General features: G+C 45.8%; 1 protein-coding gene across 1 annotated transcript in view; it reads right to left on the bottom strand.

Moving 5' to 3' along the window:
* Nucleotides 1-22,583, bottom strand: part of LOC126237768 (uncharacterized) — a 597,386-nt gene that overhangs the window by 16,869 nt on the left and 557,934 nt on the right. Inside the window, exon 5 of the mRNA XM_049947751.1 lies at nucleotides 20,298-20,678. Coding sequence (XP_049803708.1) covers nucleotides 20,298-20,678 — 381 coding nt within the window. The remainder of the gene's footprint in view (nucleotides 1-20,297; nucleotides 20,679-22,583) is intronic.

Genomic DNA, 22,583 nt, shown 5'->3' with positions numbered 1-22,583 from the left:
TGCATTAGGGAGGCTAATAGCATCCCATCAGCGTCCACCACGGACACTTCCAGATCTCCACACCACTCTGGCTGAGGAATGGGATCGACCGATAAGAGATCTCTCGAACCATCTTGCAGAGAGCGTGCCACGTCGCTGTGCAGCATGTGTGACTGTTAGGGGTAGCCCCATTCCCTATTAACAGCTTCATTTGTTGTGTAATAAATTTCCAAATTGTGTTATTTTCTTATAACCGTGTATGTTAGTTGTAAGAACTTTTCTAACATTATGTTTCGGGCACCACTGTATGCCAAATATTTTTTGATGGAGTTCTATTTTCGTGATTTCGCTTAACTTTTGGAGACTAGTGGAGTTTGCATCTGCAGTTCCTTGAACAGGCCTGTGTAGGACGTTTTTGAGTTCGAACAATAAATCACTCTTATTACACGCTTTTGGGCTCTGAAAAATTTTGCTTGACTTCATGAGTATTTGGTTTCCAGCTAAGGCAACGAGAAATGGAAGCGAATAACAAGGAGGAGGTGATGTAAAGAGGGGGCCGAGAGAGTGATTTGGTACATCCAGGAAGCACTGCGAAGAGTGCGGGAGCAAGTTTGCGCACGCCTCGCCGAATGACGGCGGTTGGCACGGCTACGGCGGCGCCTGTTCTGGCCTGCAGAGAAATCGGCGGCTCGCGAGCCTCCAGCCTCGCTTTCCGACACGGCCAATTCACAAGTGTGGCGCTGCTCTTCCCAGTCCACGTGCCTGCCCAACACGTAACAGTTCCGACGACACCCCCGCAAGACAGGTACGTGCCGAGTAAAACTGTGAGGGACGGGAAAAACCCACCGTGGTTCAACAACAGAGTTAGGAAACTACTGCGAAAGCAAAGAGAGCTTCACTGCAAATTTAAACGCAACCAAAACCTCTCGGACAAACAGAAGTTAAACGATGTCAAAGTTGGCGTAAGGAGGGCTATGCCTGAAGCATTCAGTGAATTCGAAAGTAAAATTCTATGTACCGACTTGACAGAAAATCCTAGGAAGTTCTGGTCTTACGTTAAATCAGTAAGTGGCTCGAAACAGCATATCCAGACACTCTGGGATGATAATGGCATTGAAACAGAGGATGACACGCGTAAAGCTGAAATACTGAACACCTTTTTCGAAAGCTGTTTCACAGAGGAAGACCGAACTGCAGTTCCTTCTCTAAATCCTCGCACGAACGAAAAAATGGCTGACATCGAAATACGTGTCCAAGGAATAGAAAAAGCAACTGAAATCACTTAACAGAGGAAAGTCCACTGGACCTGACGGGATACAAATTCGATTATACACAGAGTACGCGAAAGAACTTGCCCCCCTTCTAACAGCCGTGTACCCCAAGTCTCTAGAGGAACGGGAGGCTCCAAATGATTGAAAAAGAGCATAGGTAGTCCCAGTCTTAAAGAAGGGTCATCGAGCAGAAGCGCAAAACTATAGACCTACATCTCTGACGTCGATCTGTTGTAGAATTTTATAACATGTTTTTTGCTTCCGGAAACAGCGATCGTGTGAGACCCAACTCGCTTTATTTGTTCATGAGACCCAGACAATATTAGATACAGGCTCCCAGGTAGATGCCATTTTCCTCGACTTCCGGGAGGCGTTCGATACAGTTCCGCACTGTCGCCTGATAAAGTAAGAGCCTACGGAATATCAGACCAGCTGTGTGGCTGGATTGAAGAGTTTTTAGCAAACAGAACACAGCATGTTGTTCTCAATGGAGAGACGTCTACAGACGTTAAAGTAACCTCTGGTGTGCCACAGGGGAGTGTTATGGGACCACTGCTTTTCACAATATATATAAATGACCTAATAAATAGTGTCGGAAGTTCCATGCGGCTTTTCGCGGATGATGCTATAGTATACAGAGAAGTTGCAGCATTAGAAAATTGCAGCGAAATGCAAGAATATCTGCAGCGGATAGGCACTTGGCGCAGGGAGTGGCAACTGACCCTTAACATCGACAAATGTAATGTACTGCGAATACATAGAAAGAAGGATCCTTTATTGTATGATTATATGATAGTGGAACAAACACTGGTAGCAGTTACTTCTGTAAAATATCTGGGAGTATGCGTATGGAACGATTTGAAGTGGAATGATCATATAAAATTAATTGTTGGTAAGGCGGGTGCCAGGTTGAGATTCATTTGAAGAGTCCTTAGAAAATGTAGTCCATCAACAAAAGAGGATAATGGAATGTAGTCGAATTAAGTCGGGTGATGCTGAGGGAGTTAGATTAGGAAATGAGACACTTAAAGTAGTAAAGGAGTTTTGCTATTTGGGGAGCAAAATAACTGATGGTGGTCGAAGTAGAGATGATATAAAATGTAGATTGGCAATGGCAAGGAAAGCATTTCTGAAGAAGAGAAATTTGTTAACATCGAGTATTGATTTAAGTGTAAGGAAGTCGTTTCTGTAAGTACTTGTATGGAGTGTAGCCATATATGGAAGTGAAACATGGACGATAAATAGTTTAGACAAGAAGAGAATAGAAGCTTTCGAAATGTGGTGCTACAGAAGAATGCTGAAGATTAGATGGGTAGATCACATAACTAATGAGGAGGTATTGAATAGAACTGGGGAGGAGAGGAGTTTGTGGAACAACTTGACTAGAGCAAGTGATCGGTTGGTAGGACATGTTCTGAGGCATCAAGGGATCACCAATTTAGTACTGGAGGGTAGCGTGGAGGGTAAAAATCGTAGAGGGAGACCAAGAGATGAATACACTAAGCAGATTCAGAAGGAAGTAGGTTGCAGTAAGTACTGGGAGATGAAGAAGCTTGCACAGGATAGAGTAGCATGGAGAGCTGCATCAAACCAGTCTCAGGACTGAAGACAACAACACAACAACAACAACAACAACAAAAGAGGTGGCTTACAGAACACTCGTTCGACCTATACTTGAGCATTGCTCATCAGTGTGGGATCCGTACCAGGTCGGATTGACAGAGGAGATAGAGAAGATCCAAAGAAGAGCGGCGTGTTTCGTCACAGGGTTATTTGTTAAGCGTGATAGCGTTACGGAGATGTTTAGCAAACTCAAGTGGCACACTCTGCAAGAGAGGCGCTCTGCATCGCGGTGTAGCTTGCTGTCCAGGTTTCGAGAGGGTGCGTTTCTGGATGAGGTATCGAATATATTGCTTCCCCCTACTTATACCTCCCGAGGAGACCACGAATGTAAAATTAGAGAGATTCGAGCACGCACGGAGGTTTTCCGGCAGTCGTTCTTCCCGCGAACTATACGCGACTGGAACAGGAAAGGGATGTAATGACAGTGGCATGTTAAGTGCCCTCCGCCACTCACCGTTGGGTGGCTTGCGGAGTATATATGTAGATGTAGAAGATAGCAGCGCACACATCCGCCCCCTAAGCATTGTCTTCCAAGCCCTTCTAAACTTAGTCACACATTATGTTCTAACTACAGTCAACCGAAAAAGAAGAGGAACAATAAAAACGTGGGCAAAGTACAGTACAGATAGTAATACAGAGGTTGGACGAGAACACGGAAACACCGCTACAAATACAGGTGCTAACCAAGCCTGCAGGTTTCGCTGTTTTATTTGACCACGAACGGCACCTGCGCATTGTCCTCGACATGTGTCAGTTGTGAGAAAAGGGTTCTGTGTAGTCGTGAGTACATTATGCCGGAGTCAAGCGAAGTCGAACTTCGGAAAGTTTTTCGAATGTTGGGTGCTTCCGTGGCCAAGAGGACCTGTGTTGTTCGTTTCAAGAGCGACACATCGCATCGATGATTTATACCACATACATGGATAGCGGGATAACATCATCCAGCAGGTAACAACTCGAACGAAAGTGTACTCTGACGATCGTGACGGACGGTCATTCAAGAGGATTGCGAGGACGAAAGCTGCAGAAGTCGCTGCAGAATGCTATGTCCCACTCGCAAACCCTGTAAAAAAAACCGAAAGGCGCTTCATACGCAGGAAATTGCAGGGCGAGCTGGAATTCTATCACGCTTACCAAATAACCCTGTGACGAAACGCGCCGCTCTTCTTTGGATCTTCTCTATCTCCTCCGTCAACCCGACCTGGTACGGATCCCACACTGATGAGCAGTGTCTTGTCTCACATTGCTTCCAACTTCTGGCCGAGTTGCGTCCCAACGGTGAAATATGGCATGAGTTCGGTGATGATTTGGACAGCCATATCGTGGTGTTCCATGGACCCCTTGGGTACTCTGCAAGATCGCCCCAAAGTCAAGGATCATGTGACTATTCCGACTGAACCGGTCCAACCCGCAGTACATCTATGTTCGCAAAGGTTGCATCGTCCGAGACTGGTTTTGCGAGGAGGAGGATGAATTGTCGCATCTTCCCTGAACACCACATTCACCAGATCGCAGGCCGGCCGCGATGGTCTAGCGGTTCTAGCCGCTCCGTCCGGAACCGCGCGACTGCTACGGTCGCAGGTTCGAATCCTGCCTCGGGCATGGATGTATGTGATGTCCTTAGGTTAGTTAGGTTTAAGTCGTTCTAAGTTCTAGGGGACTGATGACCACAGATGTTAAGTCCCATAGTTCTTAGAGCCATTTGAACCATTTGAATCAGATCGCAATATTATTGAGGCTTTGTGGCCTGGTTTGGAGAGAAGGATGCATGACCGTTATCTACCTCCATCTTCGTTACATGACCCTGCCAATATTTTCGTCGAAGAATTGTATAACATTTCCTCCAAAACCATACAGAACCTGATTATCTATCCATTCCGAGACGATTGGAAGCTGTCTTCAATGCCAACGGGTTTCCTCCACCATATTATCCGTGGTATCGTGTCGTGTTTGCGGCGTTTCTTGTCTTGGGAACTATAGGTTACATTACAGAATATATTACATTTCTCACTGACGTCAAGTGAGTTGCGTGCATCTTTCCAGCGTGCTAATACAATTTGTTTTTCATTTATTAGTCCTCAGTTCCTTTTTCATCCATTAGCTTAACAAAGCATTTACAAAATTTGTTTTGAAACCTCGATTTTTCTATAGAATGCTCTTGTTATAAATTGTATGAGGGAGAGTTAGACTGTATGAAATGACAAAGGCTGTACATTAGATTTGTCCTGATCATTTAAATTAAAATGGCCTCTTATTAATACGGTACGCCATTCTGTTAGAAGTTAAAAACTTCGTGAACTTCCCACAATTCCAGTTCTACAGCAGAAGCCTCAAAATGTTAATCACTTCAAAATTGGAAGTGTATTTAGTATTACTTCTTAATGAAGTGGCAAATGTGATCACAGTTTCACTTCTTAGAGTGGTTCGTGCTCCCTGAATAGCTATAAATTTAAAGTTCTTACTCAACGAGGGCGAAACGAAACAAAACGAAAGTACACAACCACACAAAACAAGTTAACCATTGCTAACCAGCCAGGCAGACGTACTGCATATACGAATCGCATGCGATCCATCAGTTGTCTGGGATTTCCATGCGATCAACGATCAGCAACCGATCGCTGCTATTTGCCCACACACGTGCTATCTACGAAGCGATCGCATGCCCAAGAGACGGAGCGTTGCGATTCGTTGCTCGTGTGGAGCCCTCGAATGAAGTTTGCTTCACTCGCAGCAATTTAAGCTGAGATATTATGTCCCAGCCTAATCAGAGCCTAGGAAATCGCGACATTCGCAAAAATCAAAATATTTGCACAAAGAAAGATTATAAATTCACCCGCAGCAATTTAAGCTGTGTTATTTGGTCCGAATCTAATCACTATCGTGGAAATCGCGACATTCAGAAAACCAGCCAAAGATTTGAGATAACCAAGATTATAAAACTGAGCGATTATCATTGGCTACTGTATACTATCAGCCGACCGGTAACAACCAATGATAACGAATTGCCTACAGCAGACTGAACAGAAAAGCAGCTAACATCCAAGCCGAGAATTCTACAACAATTGTGATATTAAGTGACCGTCTCATGCAAACGGTACTGATATTCTGATGATAGTCAACACACTGAAACGCGTACGGAATGACAAACAAATGATTGTGTTTGGATAGAAAGAAATTTCTGTCACGTTGGAGACCACAGTGACTGACTGTTTTGAAATTATTTTATCATCCGGTACAATCACATCTACTTCTAACTAAATGAACAACTTCGGCATCCATCTGTCATCTTCATATCATAAAACACGGGCCATGGTTCCATCCCACTACGTCGATGATTCTTTGACTAATACTTCACCGCAGTTTCATGTCTTCTGTCGTCACAACACTCCCGATAACGATGCTAGTTTCTCAGCGATTCTTTGTTATTGTCCTCTTCATAAAAGCAGTCAGGAGAGTTATGTAATCCAGACAAAACACTCCCAACCTTATACGACAGTTACAAGAACCATGTTTTGGAATGTCTTCAAGAAAAGGAATAACACCGCAAATTCTTCTTTTATGGTTCACTTCCACATCACCTCCGAGGCTCCACAAAGAGAAAAGATAAGGAAAACTGTTCAGACGCTCACATATTTTGTAACAATGTTCCAGTGCACAGATATTTTGTCAAGGATGCAGCGAAAAACTGTACGTTGCAGCATCAATGCTGTAGCACAGATTCGGCATCCAACAACTTAAAATCCTTCGTGAATGAAGGTCAGCGGGAAGGTCGAATAACGTCTCTTCCATGAGCTGCTCCACCTGCGCTGTTCGATGCGATCGCGTGTGGTCAACCATAAAAATAAAGGTATGGCCGACTGTAGCCCTGAAAAGACGCACATGGTGATGGAGTACGTTTCACAATAACCTTGACTTGTTAAAAGATTTGCTCCCATGAAACATTATGCCCCCCCCCCCCCACACCACAACACCTGGCCTACCAAGGGCGTACCCACATACGGTGCGAGATGGGAGCTCGTACTGCATCCAGGAATACTGTCGAACATGACTATTTTGGTAGTCCAGGTGTTATGCCGTGGGAAGGCACGATGTTGCGTATGCGTATTGACATCAAAATCTTTGAACACGGTACATTCGCCAGTCAATATTGTTGTGACACTATTACTATCCCATGTGCGTCATTTCAGGGGTACATACGGCTCTGATTTAATTTTTATGGCTGACAATGCGCAACCGCATAGAACAGCGCAGGTGAAGTAGCTCCTGGAATCCTGGGACGACGACATATTCTGCAAATGGCTGGTCTGCAACCCCCCCCCCCCCCCCCCGTTCCTGGAGGAATGGAACGCCGTACGACACGAACTGCTTGTAGCCAGCACGGGAGTACACGGCAGATCATGCACGCCGTCCGTGGCGATCACACATACCCTGTTAAGGGGAGGTTTACTGGGTTGGGTTGTTTTGGGGAAGGAGACCAGACAACGAGGTCATCGGTCTCATCGGATTAGGGAAGGACGGGGAAGGAAGTCGGCCGTGCCCTTTGAAAGGAACCATCCCGGCATTTGCCTGGAGAGATTTAGGGAAATCACGGAAAACCTCAATCAGGATGGCCGGACGCGGGATTGAACCGTCGTCCTCCCGAATGCGAGTCCAGTGTTTAACCACTGCGTCACCTCACTCGGTGGGGAGGTTTACTATCTTTTGGTTAAGAAATCGATTTTTTTAAAATTGCATTTTTGGATCCATAAAGGTGTTTAGAATCCACCCCTGAAACCGTTCTTCCGAATACCGAACGGGAATGTTTGTTTTTGCGGTTGAACAAAAAATTCAGTTGCCTGAAATCGGCCTTTTTCACGCAAGGGATTTTTTCTTTCAGAGGACGAGCTATTGTACCGGTGCTAGGGAGGAAACACACAAAATTCAAATGAAACTTTGAACGGGTGTGTTTGGAAGTTAGCTCCCAAGCATTTACATTTTGGTGCGAACACTGTGGAGATTGCGACATTCCTGGCAGCGAGCAGCTTCAACAAAGGGTACTCAGCAATTCTGAAGACCATGACAACGATGGACTTCACCCTGGGACTCTATTCGACGCAGTTCGCCAAGCAGTCGGACGACCACCGAATTCCAGCGGCCGAAAGCCGCTTGTCACCGGCAGTACGGTCGCAATGGACCAAATGATTCAGCCTTACATTACTGGCCTCCAAGGTCACCGGACCTGACTGTATGTAATCATTTCTTGTGGAGGGGGGGGGTCTATAGAAGACTCTGTTTATGTGCCCCCTCTACCAACGACAATGAATGAACTGAGACATCGCATAACAGCAGCTGTGGAAACTGTAACTCAAGACATTTTTGCTTCAGTGTGGGAACAATTTGAATACCGCATTGATACACTATGTGATCAAAAGTATCCGAATACCCACAAAAACATAAATTTTTCATATTAGGTGCATTGTGCTGCCACCTGCTGCCTGGTACTCCATATCAGTGACTTCAGTAGTCATTAGACATCGTGAGAGAGCAGAATGGGGCGCTCCGCGGAACTCACGGACTTCGAACGTGGTCAGGTGATTGGGTGTCACTTGTGTCATACGTCTGTACGCGTGATTTCCATACTCCTAAACATCCGTAGGTCCACTGTTTCCGATGTGATAGTGAAGTGCAAACGTGAAGGGACACATATGGAACAAAAGCATACAGGCCGACCTCGCCTGTTGACTGACAGAGGCCGCCGACAGTTGAAGAGGGTCGTAAATTGTAATAGGCAGACATCTATCCAGACCATCACACAGGAATTCCAAACTGCATCTGTGTCCATTGCAAGTACTATGACAGTTAGGCGGGAAGTGAGAAACTTGGATTTTATGGTCGAGCTGCTGCTCATAAGCCACACATAACGCCGGTAAATGCCAAACGACGCTTCGCTTGGTGTAAGGAGCGTAAACATTGGACGATTGAACAGAAGAAAAACTTTGTATGGAGTGACGAATCGCGGTACACAATGTGGCGATCCGATGGCGGGGGTGTAGGTATGGCGAATGCCCCGTGAACGTCGTCTGCCAGCGTGTGTAGTGCCACCAGTAAAATTCGGAGGCGGTGGTGTGGTCGTGTTTTTCATGGAGGGGGCTTGCACCCCTTCTTGTTTTGCGTGGCACTATCGTTGCACAGACCTACATTGATGATTTAAGCACCTTCTTGCTACCCACTGTTGAAGAGCAATTCGGGGGTGGCGACTGCATGTTTCAACACAATCAAGCACCTGTTCATAACGCACAGCCTGTGGCGGAGTGCTTACGCGACAATAACTTCCCTGTAATGGACTGGCCTGCACAGTCCTCACCTGAATCCCACAGAACACGTTTGGGATGTTTAGGAACGCCGACTTTGTGCCAGGCCTCACCAACAGACACTGATACCTCTCCACACTGCAGCACTCCGTGAAGAATGGGCTGCCATTTCCCAAGAAACGTTCCAGTACCTGATTGAACGTATGCCTGCAAGAGTGGAAGCTGACATCAAGGCTAAGGGTGGGCAACACCATACTGAATTCCAGCATTACCGATGGAGGGCGCCACTAACTTGTAAGTAAGAGTTGAAGCTAAATCATACTCTGCACTCAGCATATTTGGGAGTCACCAAGCGTGATGTACACGCCTTGAATCCAAGTTCGACCAATCTCGGTAAGTTGTGAGCGGCGGTTGATCGGTCACGGACCATGAAACTCACCCAACGCTTTTGGTGTTTAATGCACGTATAATATTTGTGGAATTCCAACACAGCGTTGACAGAGGGCCCAGGAATTTCATTTAATATTTTCATTTCTTCAATATTCTCTTAGTTGCCTTCACATTTGAGTTTCTAACGTATTTATTCACTTTCAGACATTACTTTAGCGTATGTCAGCGTTATTCGACAAAACGAAGAAGAAGAAAAATAATCTAAGACTTGTGTCAGCATCGAACTCAAGTCGAACTCAAGCTAAAGCGTTTGCTGTGCGGAAAAACACCGACACAGGGAAGGTAATGATCTGAAACTAGTTAGCGTTTACTCAAATGCGAACGCAACTAAGACAGGAAACCAAGGAAACAGTAAAGTTATTCATATTCGTTCTCTGGAGCTAAAAAAATTAGTGTTATCGGGAGTTAAATGCGTAAGACTGAATCTTTCTTGCTCCCCGGTATTTTCTGCAGAGAGTAGCAAACAAGAAATCGAAATAGTTTTTGTGTTTCAAATTTTCTTTGTAGCAAACTTATATTTTTATTGTTTAGGCTGGATGTGCGAAACACACAGAGGAATTCCTCAAAATTATCTGAGATTAAATTTACGAAACAATTATTATTGACAAGTAAATGAAGGCAATATTAGTGTTGATTCAGGGGATGTAATTGGGACAGAAGTGGCACCGTACGTTTTTTATCATCATTAAATGCGCTAGATTCGCAAATTAAGTTCCAAACCTCAGCGCGGCCCCTCTTGGCGTGAGAATACGTCACATTGCTGACAGCGACCCATCCACCGAATGGAAACGATAGGTACCCCACCCGACTTTGTGTTATTCGAGTGGAGTGGACTGTGTGTTGACGACTATTTTATTGGCATCGTTTCAGTGCTAGGTTACAAACCCACCCTCCCTTCTTATCTCTTCCACTGTATCCAAAGCCAGGCATTGATTACGGGCCAGACGATGACTTCTTACTTATTTATAATAGTTGGATAATGTTTCGTGTGATTGTGTATGCTGTTAGGTACCACAAGTGGAGTTCTATGTCCCTGAAGATATGTGCTGCGTGAATGGTCGAAGTTTGTGAACTCATGAATAGTAAGAGGATGCAGAGGAACTGCCCCAAGGCAGCCGTGTCCCTTGCTTTACACTCCGACGACGCCGCCGCCATTAATACCGGAGGAACGATAACTGAAGATGAGTCCAATGTGTTAACTGTGCCACGCTGAAATCAAAGAGGTCACGTTTTCCTTCCTACAAACGGACAACGTAAATATTGGTGTAACCCAATCGGTTTGCGGACCCTACGATTATCGTCGACGCGACGGCATTTGTGGCTGATAGAGAAAGAGCGACTTAAGTGTGGGAAAGCTATTGAAGTTAATTTATACAGACAAGGCTACTGAACCCGATAAGATACACATGTTCTATATCGGTAAGGTGATGTAACTGGTCACTACGGTATCAGTCGTTTAATGATGTTCGCTGAACTGTCGGCGTTTGTAACGCACGCAGCCCGTTCTAGCTTACAGGAAAATTATAGCTGCGTCAACGTTTTGAACTTTCTCGATAATCTTGTACGTTCCACAAAACGCGGGAGTGCAGAATACAGTTCGCCCTGAGATACAAGGGGGTAAATGCAAACAGCGAACAGCGGTGTTCAGGATCATATGTTTCTCGGCTTCCACAAAGCGTTTGATGAAGTTATACTCTGCCACTTAATAAACGAAACACGTGCCGATTGAGTACGGGACCACATATACGACTAAACTGCTGATTTTCAGGTAAACAGAAATCAAAACGCCGTCCACAATAGGGTGACGGCAGAAGCGAAAGTGGCGTTACACGTGTCTGCAGGAAGAAAGACAGTTCGTGGTCGACTTCCAGAGCGAAAAATGGCATTCAAACGATTTACTTAGTCCACAGACGGTACTTCGACTTTGCAACGTTGAGACGAAGAATTCGTAGAAAGTGAAACTCGAATGCGAAGAAGGTTACTCGAAGATAATTATGAAGTAATGTTACTCTGTCCGGAACATACTTATCAAGCTACATTATCGAGAGAACGGCAAGATTTGTCTCACAAATTTCAACACAAGGCCGTATAAGAAAGAGGACATTCATTACTGAAAAGATTACAGAAGACGGGACACTTGTATTCGTTGCAGCCTATTTCCTTCGTAGAGTCACTGAAGCAACTTCAGAATAGTACAGAAAGTAAGTATCAGTAGAAACTTTTTAAGAACACCAGAAATTAGCTCCAATGACCTTCCAAATTCAAGAAAGAATATCCCAGTGCTGGAATCCATAAAGCTTGAAGTCAAGTGTGGTTAAGAAAGAGACTGATATCTTAGTATGTTAATATTTAGTTAGCAATTACTAGTATCTTAGTAATTAATGAATTATCTGGAATTCAACATCTCTTCGAAAGAAGTGTCAAATGAAATTCTGGTAATAGATGTTACACACAGTAAAAAGCTATACGGTCTGCGCGGCTCACCTTATCCACCTACACCCACACTTCCCCCTAGTTAGCATCCCCGTAAGTAAAGTCATAAAACCCAAGGCTGGTTTGAAAACCTAAGTGCTTTACTACGCATGATCGTAATGAAAGAGACATGCCCGTGGTTCTCTGAGATTTTACCTCTGACCTGACCTACCCAGTCAGTTACACGGGCGGTAAGGGGGAGGGGGGGGGGAGGGACACGACCTACAGCTTAACGTCGATTTCAAACCACGAGGCAACTTGGTATTTTTCACATTAACAAACACTGCCACAAGTAAAAAAAAAAATGGCAAGTGATGTAACAATTCTAGGAATGACGGGGACTGAACTTTATTATTTACTACAATTTCCACGACTGCGATTTGGATCGTATGTCATTTTCAAGTGGTAAGCTAGAATCAACATAAACACTAAAGGTAGACGTTCTACTGACACGAAGCATGTCTGTTTCATAGTACATTCACGAAAAATCTCAACTGAGAATTAACAACAGATGAGCACATGATGACCAAAAAGCAGTAGTCAACTTTCTTCTTCTTCCGCATTTGGTGGCTGGATGCCCTTCATGAGGACACGATTCCCTCCTCAAGAAGGAACCTACGTACTCCATCTGCTGCATCTACAGTAGGTTTCATGGTCAAGTTTGGTAACGTTTCCTAAGGCTGCGGCCACAGTGGCATTGATATCGGCGGATTCCGTCGACGACGGCCATCGGCGAAAGAAGGCCAATCTTTCCGAATCAGTACGCCAGTATGTGCGCGGTCACATTGCAGCCGATCTCATCGCCCGAACGTACAGACTTCGGACAACAGTCGGTGAAATTCGAATAAGTTTTGGCATATCGACCGACACGATGAGAAATATGGACTGTGAGAAACTGGTAAGGTTAGTCTAAGAAGGAGTTTGTGGCATCTTGAGGAAGAAAAATATCGCAATCGGGATATAATCGGAATCTATCAACTGAAATCGCTGCTTCATTGGAAACCACAATCAGACAAAATTGCTATCGGAAATTTTAGGCGCCCATTACAACCTCAAAAAATAGTTTGTTGAACTGAGTCGAGTCGCATATTTTAAGCTTAAAATTACTTTTGTTGTTGTTGTTGTTGTTGTGGTCTTCAGTCCTGAGACTGGTTTGATGCAGCTCTCCATGCTACTCTATCCTGTGCAAGCTTTTTCATCTCCCAGTACCCACTGCAACCTACATCCTTCTGAATCTGCTTAGTGTATTCATCTCTTGGTCTCCCTCTACGATTTTTACCCTCCACGCCGCCCTCCAATACTAAATTGGTGATCCCTTGATGCCTCAGAACATGTCCTACCAACCGATCCCTTCTTCTGGTCAAGTTGTGCCACAAACTTCTCTTCTCCCCAATCCTATTCAATACTTCCTCATTAGTTATGTGATCTACCCACCTTATCTTCAGCATTCTTCTGTAGCACCACATTTCGAAAGCTTCTATTCTCTTCTTGTCCAAACTATTTATCGTCCATGTTTCACTTCCATACATGGCTATACTCCGTACAAATACTTTCAGAAATAACTTCCTGACACTTAAATCTATACTCGATGTTTACAAATTTCACTTGTTCAGAAACGCTTTCCTTGCCATTGCCAGTGTAAATTTTATATCCTCTCTACTTCGACCATCATCAGTTATTTTGCTCCCCAAATAGCAAAACTCCTTTACTACTTTAAGTGTCTCATTTCCTAATCTAATTCCCTCAGCATCACCCGACTTCATTAGACTACATTCCATTATCCTTGTTTTGCTTTTGTTGATGTTCATCTTATATCCTCCTTTCAAGACACTGTCCATTCCATTCAACTGCTCTTCCAAGTCCTTTGCTGTCTCTGACAGAATTACAATGTCATCGGCGAACCTCAGAGTTTTTATTTCTTCTCCATGAATTTTAATACCTACTCCGAATTTTTCTTTTGTTTCCTTTACTGCTTGCTCAATATACAGATTGAACAACATCGGGGAGAGGCTACAACCCTGTCTTACTCCCTTCCCAACCACTGCTTCCCTTTCATGTCCCTCGACTCTTATAACTGCCATCTGGTTTCTGTACAAATTGTAAATAGCCTTTCGCTCCCTGTATTTTACCCCTGCCACCTTTAGAATTTGAAAATTACTGTACTGCATCTTTTTTGGGTTGTTGTAGTTGGGCTTTAGCTGTCTACAAATTATTACTACTACTTATTGACCTTTTTATGCCAGTAGTGTCGTGATTATGCTCCTGAGATCGTTTGCAAATTTGTTGAATGTTTTTGCCCTTTTCAGTACTTGAGATGTTCTGAGTATCTTATTCTGAACTTTATATCTTTCATGTTTATGCTGAGTGACAATCACTGGAGGTTAATTATCGTAGGTCTGCATACTTCAAATAAATTCAGCAAAACAGGTTGTTTGTAATCTAGCTTTTCAGGGTCACCACGAATAATCTCGAGTATGTAACAAAGTTTCTCCCTTCGTCTCACATACTCGTAAAACTTGTCTGATAATTCCAATAACTGATCACCGAGTTTACAGTACTTGCCACGTTATTTCGAGACAGGTATACCTCATTCAAATGCATTCCGTATTTTTTTAATAGCGAAAGCAGCATACACAACCTACTTCATACACCGAATAGATTGTAGCCTAACATAACCTCCTTGATCCCGCCAAGAACTGAGGGAGGAGATCGGGTGCACTGTGACCAAATGTTATCGGCCGACCTACGGCGACGTCGTCTGACGACCGTTATCGGTGTCACTGTGAAAGCAGCGTTAAGTGTTTGCGTAGTGAGTACCTGAGGCCGGACGTGGGTACTACTAAAATGTTTACCCAGCTGAATGTACGTACCGCCTAAAAACCACAACCACGCTGCCCGACCCACCAGCCCTCGTCGTTATTTCACTAGGCAGATTCGATACGGGCCTGGCTCGCTCCCCGTCTGCCGAAAGCGGCCGCTCTCAGCCCCCGTGCGGACCCTTTACTGGTACGTAAATTTCTTGAAACTACATTCGTGGTTTCTGCAAATGTTAGTAACGAGCACTGTACTGCCCAAAAACAGGAGGGAACCAGCTTCAACGGATTTAAATAATTTCCAAGATCTACATTTTTCACACAACATGAACAACTTTTGTTATTTCTCAATCCACATTTTTCACAGATGTAATGAGAAACACATACGAGGACTGGCAAAAACACCTGGATTAGGGACACGACATGCTCTACCATTCCTTCTTCATAGCTTCTGCATTATTCCCTTCAAAATACTCCCCTCCGCGATCCTTACACCGCTCCACGACAATTTCCCACTGCTCAGAGCCGTGTTTGATGACCCATGATGAGATTTAACCAGAATTTTCTGTACAACCTGTAGCTTATTTATGATTACCTGTACTGCTTCCCCGTCGGTGATTCTCTCGTGGATTTGGTGATCAGACTTCAATTATTTCTATCTGTCGTGCTGGACTTGCCCTTCCAGAATTGTGCCACTGTGAATTATGATGTTGATTGAAAGCATGCTCATAGTCTCCATCGCCTTTTCTTTCACGACTTCAATTATCTCAAACACCATTTCTTGTAGCGCAAATTTCACTTTCGAGAACAGAATGAAGTCACAAGAAGCAAAATCTGATGAGTAGAGGGATGTTCCAACACATGGGGTCCCCCGCTAAGCCAAAAACGACTTGCCAGGCAACAGGTTCTTGGGCAACATTTTCGAACAAACTTCCCTTATTTGAAAACGTTAATCTAAATCTGTCGAACTGTTTCTTTGTCAATTCTTACAATACCAGCAGCCACACGAATACTCAAACGAAGTTCTTTTCGGATTAAATCGCCAATTGTTTTCGCACGATGTTGAGGTTGAGGGTGCCCTAAATGTGACTTTTCTTCAATCCCTTCTCGTCCCTGTTCGAACGGCTTAAACTACTCAAAAACTTGAGTGCATGAAAGACGTTCATCACCGTGCCCTTGTTTCAATGAAGAATAGGCCTCTGTCCGACAGTCTTTCCAAGCTTCACTCAAAATTCCACATTAATCTGGAGCTCTTTCAAAATTATTTTGAAGGGCTGCGCATACACAGTAGGACACAAAAAGGCCATCTTCCGACAGAAGGGTCGGCAGGAGAATGACCAAAGGTTAAAGTCTGCGCGGCTCACCTTATCCACCTACACACTCACACTTCCCCCTACTAGCAGGTGTGAGAAGTGACGTCAGAATGACGTGCAAATCTATCCTACAAACTGCGTACTGGTTGAGTCGTATATAACTTGCAGTGTGCAGTTTCAATGCCACGGCCCACTGACGATGTATCAAGTCTTTGGTGTAACGTAGTGGTTAAGGTCGTAGATTTGTGTAGTACTCTATTCAGTTTTTCTTCGTGTTAGTATTTTTAATAAAGCTGAGACTTTGTTATGAATGCAATCCAAATATCCTCTGCAATATTCGATGTTATTTACATATAAGAGCGCCCTCTCAGAAATGAGCTGGTTCGATTTTGTGCCTCGAAAACGAAAGATGAAATTGCTGAGAGTGAAACGACCAGCAGTGACATTTGTATTCCTGTCTGTCACTAATGTTTGCCTTTTTTCCGAATAAGTCGCCATTTCCGAGTGTGTGGTTAGGCAGCAACCTAGGAAGACAGCTACGAGCAACAATAAAATTCATATTCTTACTTGTCGCGAATATTTGGCTGTTTACTTCCGAGTATGTTGCGATTTCCGAAAATGTGGTTAGGCAGGAACGTAAGAGGACAGCTCAAATTGCTGCGATTGACATGTTTAGGTGTTGTCTCTGCGATTTCACGGGCGTGACAGTGCTCCGTCTCCAGTCCAGCGAACAACCCCCCTCCCCCGCCCTATACCTTCCGGAGCTGCGCAGGTTTTAAGCTCATGTAGCTGAAAGGACAAATTCGATGGATAGAGGAGATTTCACATGGCTCTGCAGAGTAGCGTTTCATCGTGAGGCCCACCCGCGCTGTTTGTCCACTACAAAATCAGTTCCGTTATTTTTTTGCCAGACCTCGCATGCCTGATGTCAGTAGAATATCCAACTTCAGTGTACAGGCCTTAAATTGATTGTAGCTACCCACTTGAAAATGACTTTAGGTCCCAACTGTGAAAATTGTAACAAATAGTACAAAGGCGTATATATGCAGACTGAAGCGACGAATGAAAATTTGTAGCAACGCCACGGTTCGAATCCGGGTCTCCTGCTCACTACGGAGATTTGGTCACCACTACGCCACCCTGGCACAATGGGTTTGCACGACTGCACGGATATACTAGCACGATTCCCTCCTAATGCAAATTCCCATTCACGCCTGAACGTAGTGGTATTCCCCATTAGCCCAAATGGCATTGCAAAGGACCTATAACTGTATTCGAATAGCGACTCAGCATCGAACCAAACGGGAAATCATGCCTGAAACCCAGGTACAGGTAATTTAATCAAATGAAACTTAACGATTCCAGAGACGTTTCCAGGTCTGAAACATGTATACAAGCAGGAACCTATGCCTGGGTTTTCAGCAGGATCCCCAATTTTGCTCGATACTTAGGTGCTATTCCAATACAGTTGGAGAGCCTCGGAAATGCTATTCGAGTTTAGGAATACAGATCTACTACACATATCTACTAAAGAGACTGCTCACACTACACTTGTCCGCCCTATTCTGGAGTATTGCTGTGCGGTGTGGGATCCGCATCAGGTGGGGCTGACGGATGACCTCGAAAAAGTTCAAAGAACGACGGCTCGTTTTGTATTATCGCGAAATAGGGGAGATAGTGCCACAGACACGATACGTCAAGTGGAGTGACAATCATTAAAACAAAGGCGTTTTTCGTTGCGACGGGATGTTCTCATTAAATTTCAGTCACCAGCTTTCTCCTCCGATTGCAAAAACATTATGTTGGCACCCACCTACATAGGGAGAAATGATCATCACGATTCCAGCGCGCCATTCGAGAGTGGAACGGTAAAGAGAGACTGCTTGAAGGTGGCTCATTGAACCCTCTGCCAGGCACTTAATTGTGAATAGCAGAGTAATCACGTAGATGTAGATGAAGATGAAGGGGTAATACCAGTGGCTCAGGCGTGAATGGAAATTTGCACTGAGGAGGGAAGCGCGCTAGGGTAGTACATGCAGTTGCACATCGCCACTGTGCCAGTGTGGTGTAGGGGTTAGTGGGTCTGCCTAATAAGCAGCAGACCCGGTTTCGATTCCTGACACTGGTACAAATTTTCATTTGACACCTCAGTCTGCATATAGACATCACCGTTGTTTGAGACTTAAAAGGCCTCTGGTCTACATAGTTTCATTTTACGAGGGTCACTCCAAAAGAAATGCACACCTTTTTTTAATCCATCTTTTATTCTACATGTTTGAAAGTTTTACAGTGTGTAGATACATCCTTTAGGAACAATATTTTCATTTCTCCACATAATTTCCATCGCTCTCAACTGTCTTACGCCATCTTGGAACCAGCGCCTGTATACCCGCACGGTAACATTCTGGACCAACCTGTTTGAGCCACTGTATGGCAGCGTGCACAAGAGAGTCATCATCTTCAAACCTTGTTCCACGAAGAGTGTCTTTCAGTTTCCCAAAGAGATTATAGTCACATGGAGCCAGGTCAGGACTGTAAGGCAGGTGTTGTCCATTCGAGTTTTGTGATCGCATCCATGGTTTTTTGACTGACACGTGGCCGTGCATTGTCGTGCAACAGCAAACAATCCTGCTTTTGCCGATGTGGGCGAACACGACTCAGTCGAGCTTGAAGTTTCTTCAGTGTCGTCACATATCCATCAGAATTTATGGTGGTTCCACTTGGCATGATGTCCACAAGCAAGAGTCCTTCGGAATCGAAAAACACCGTAGCCGTAACTTTTCCAGCAGAAAGTGCGGTTTTGAATTTTTTTCTTGGGTTAATTTGCATGATGCCACTCTATTGATTGCCTCTTCGTCTCTGGTGGAAAATGATGGAGCCATTTTCATCACCTGTCACAGTTCTTCCAATAAATTCAGTTCCACCATTCCCGTACTGTTCCAAAAGTTCGCTGCATACCGTTTTTCTTGTTTCTTTGTGAGCCACTGTCAACATCCTGGGAACCCACCTGGCACAAACCTTTTTTAACGCCAACACTTTCAGTATTCTGCAAACACTTCCTTCCCCTATCCCAACGTAGCGTGACAATTCGTTCACTGTGATTCGTCTGTCAGCAGTCACCACATTGTCTGTCAGCACATTGTCTGGAGTGTGTCCAGTACGAGGCCTGCCGCTGCGAGGACAATCCTGCCCACTTTCATCACGTAACCTGCTTGCCCACCGACTAACTGTACTGCGATCGACAGCAGCATCTCCATACACCTTTTTCAACCCCTTGTGAATGTTTCCCACTGTCTCGTTTTCACAGCACAGGAACTATATGACAGCACGTTGCTTCTGACGAACATCAAGTGTAGCAGAGCCTGTGGTGTCACCGCCAGACACCACACTTGCTAGGTGGTAGCCTTTAAATCGGCCGCGGTCCGTTAGTATACGTCGGACCCGCGTGTCGCCACTATCGGTGATTGCAGACCGAGCGCCGCCACACGGCAGGTCTAGTCTAGAGACACTCTAGCACTCGCCCCAGTTGTACAGCCGACTTTGCTAGCGATGGTTCACTGACTACATACGCTCATTTGCAGAGACGACCGTTTAGCATAGCCTTCAGTTACGTCATTTGCTACGACCTAGCAAGGCGCCATATTCAGTTACTATAATCTGAACAGATAATATTATCTCACGTCAGTATAGTCCTTCCGTCCTCAGCGCAGCCTGCGTGAGCTTAAACGCGTGCATTTCGGCCTCCTCTAGTAACACGGTGTTGGCTCTTCTGCCAACACTACACAGCCATCCTGAAGACATGCTGTGATGGCGCCACTCAAGGGAACAGGTTGAACTAAGTTTGAAAACAAGCGGGAAGGATGTATCTACACATGCAGAATTAAAACTGTATTTTTACGAAAATAGTGCGCATTTCTTTTGGAGTGACCCTCGTAACAAAATGGTGAAGACGTCATTTAAGAAATTCATCGCGAATGTAATCTCAAAATTAAAAACAAATTGGGTAAATAGATATTGCTTCAGCGGCTATTTGAAGGTGTTGTCGAACAGAATCCCTGCTGATGAGAAAGACGGAGAGGTGGTACCGACCTGGTTGTGTGCGGTGGTGGTCAGCAGGTGCCTCTGCAGCTCCACGGGGTCCAGCTCTCGCAGGATGGCGGCCACCTTGCGCGGGTCGGGGCGCGCCCTGGGCAGCGTCGCGGGCGCGCTGAGCACGGCGTCCAGAGCGCCCAGCGGCCTCCGCGGGCGAGGGGTCGGTGGCGGGGGCGGCCGCTCCTGCTGCTCGGCGGCGGCGGCGTGGGCGGGGGCAGAAGGCGCGGGGGCAGAAGGCGCGGGGGCGGCGGAGCCCGCGAGGCGCTGCTGCAGCTGCGCCACCTCGTCGCGCAGGCGCGTGCCCTTGCGCTGGATCACGTCCAGCAGGTTCCACAGCTCGTCCTCCGCCTCGTCCACCACCACCGACGACGAGCTGGCCTGCGGACATAGCGCATCGCGGCTCAGCGGGCGGGCTGTCTGCGTCTGCGGAGGCCGCCGGCCGCGGGCGCCGAGGGCCCGCAACACGGCAAGGTAGGGAGGGGCTGGAGAGGAAAGGAGGGAGAGAGGCGACGTGACGGTCCGCTGATAACGCCCGCGCTGAATCACTGGCGCGGCCAGCTCTTACCGCCCCCAAGTTCGCGCCTCGCTGGCACGCCGCTCCACACGGAAACTTTCACTGCATTCCGTCCTGCGCAAGCTCGCCTTACTTCTGAGCTACATGCCCGCAAGACAGAAACGGTAATTGTTTTGAAAAGCGACGTATACCTCACCTAACTACACTACTGGCCATTAAAATTGATACACCACGACGAAAACGTGCAACAGACGCGAAATTTAACCGACAAGGAGAAGATGCTGAGATATGCAAATGATTAGCTTTTAAGAGCGTTCACAAAAGGTTGGCGCCGGTGGCGACACCTACAACGTGCTGGCATGAGGAAAGTTTCCAACCGATTTCTCATACACAAACAGCAGTTGACCGGCGTTGCCTGGTGAAACATTGTTGTGATGCCTCGTGTAAGGAGGAGAAATGCGTACCATCACGTTTCCGACTTTCAAAAAGGTGGGATTGTAGCCTATCGCGATTGCGGTTTATCGTATCGCGACATTGCTGCTCGCGTTGGTCGAGATTCAATGACTGTTAGAAGAATATGGAATCGGTGGGTTCAGGAGGGTAATACGGAACGCCGTGCTGGATCCCAACGGCCTCGTATCACTAGCAGTCGAGATGACAGGCGTCTTATCCGCATGGCTATAACGGATCGTGCAGCCACGTCTCGATCCGTGAGTCAACAGATGGGGACGTTTGCAAGACAACAACCATCTGCACGAACAGTTCGACGACGTTTGCAGCAGCATGGACTGTCAGCTCGGAGACCATGGCTGCGGTTACCCTTGACGCTGCATCACAGACAGGAGCGCCTGCGATGGTGTACTCAACGACGAACCTGGGTGCTCGAATGGCAAAACGTCATTTTTTCAGGTTCTGTTTACAGCATCATGATGGTCGCATCCGTGTTTGGCGACATCGCGGTGAACGCGCATTGGAAGCGTGTATTCGTCATCGCCATACTGGCGTATCACCCGGCGTCATGGTATGGGGTGCCATTGGTTACACGTCTCGGTCACCTCTTGTTCGCATTGACGGCACTTTGAACAGTGGACGTTACATTTCTGATGTGTTACGACCCGTGGCTCTACCCTTCATTCGATCCTTGTGAAAGCCTACATTTCAGCAGGATAATCCACGACCGCATGTTACAGGTCCTGTTCGACTGCTGCCCTGGCCAGCACATTCTCCAGATATCTCACCAACTGAAAACGTATGGTCAATGGTGGCCGAGCAACTGACTCGTCACAATACGCCAGTCACTACTCTTGATGAACTGTGGTATCGTGTTGAACCTGCATGGGCAGCTGTACCTGTACACACCATCCAAGCTATGTTTGACTCAAAGCCCAGGCGTATGAAGGCCGTTATTACGGCCAGACGTGGTTGTTCTGAGTACTGATTTCTCAGGATCTATGGACCCAAATTGCGTGAAAATGTAATCACATGTCAGTTCTAGTATAATATATTTGTCCAATGAATACCCGTTTATCATCTGCATTTCTTCTTGGTGTAGCAATTTTAATGGCCAGTAGTGTAGAACAGTATGCAGTTACGTGAAGAAAGTCGTGGGATAGTGAGATGCATATATACAGACGGCGGTAGCATCGCGTACGCAAGCCATAAAAGTGCAGAGAATTGAAGGAGCTGTCATTTGTACTCGTGCGGTTCACGTGGAAAGGTTTCCGACGTGATTATGAGCGCACGACGTGAATAACAGACTTCGAACCGAA

Source organism: Schistocerca nitens, chromosome 1 (genome assembly GCF_023898315.1).
Source record: "Schistocerca nitens isolate TAMUIC-IGC-003100 chromosome 1, iqSchNite1.1, whole genome shotgun sequence".
In the NCBI taxonomy this organism is placed as follows: Eukaryota; Metazoa; Arthropoda; class Insecta; order Orthoptera; family Acrididae; genus Schistocerca; species Schistocerca nitens.
The sequence above is the reverse complement of the archived record's forward strand: the minus strand, read 5'-3'. Positions and strand labels throughout refer to the sequence as shown.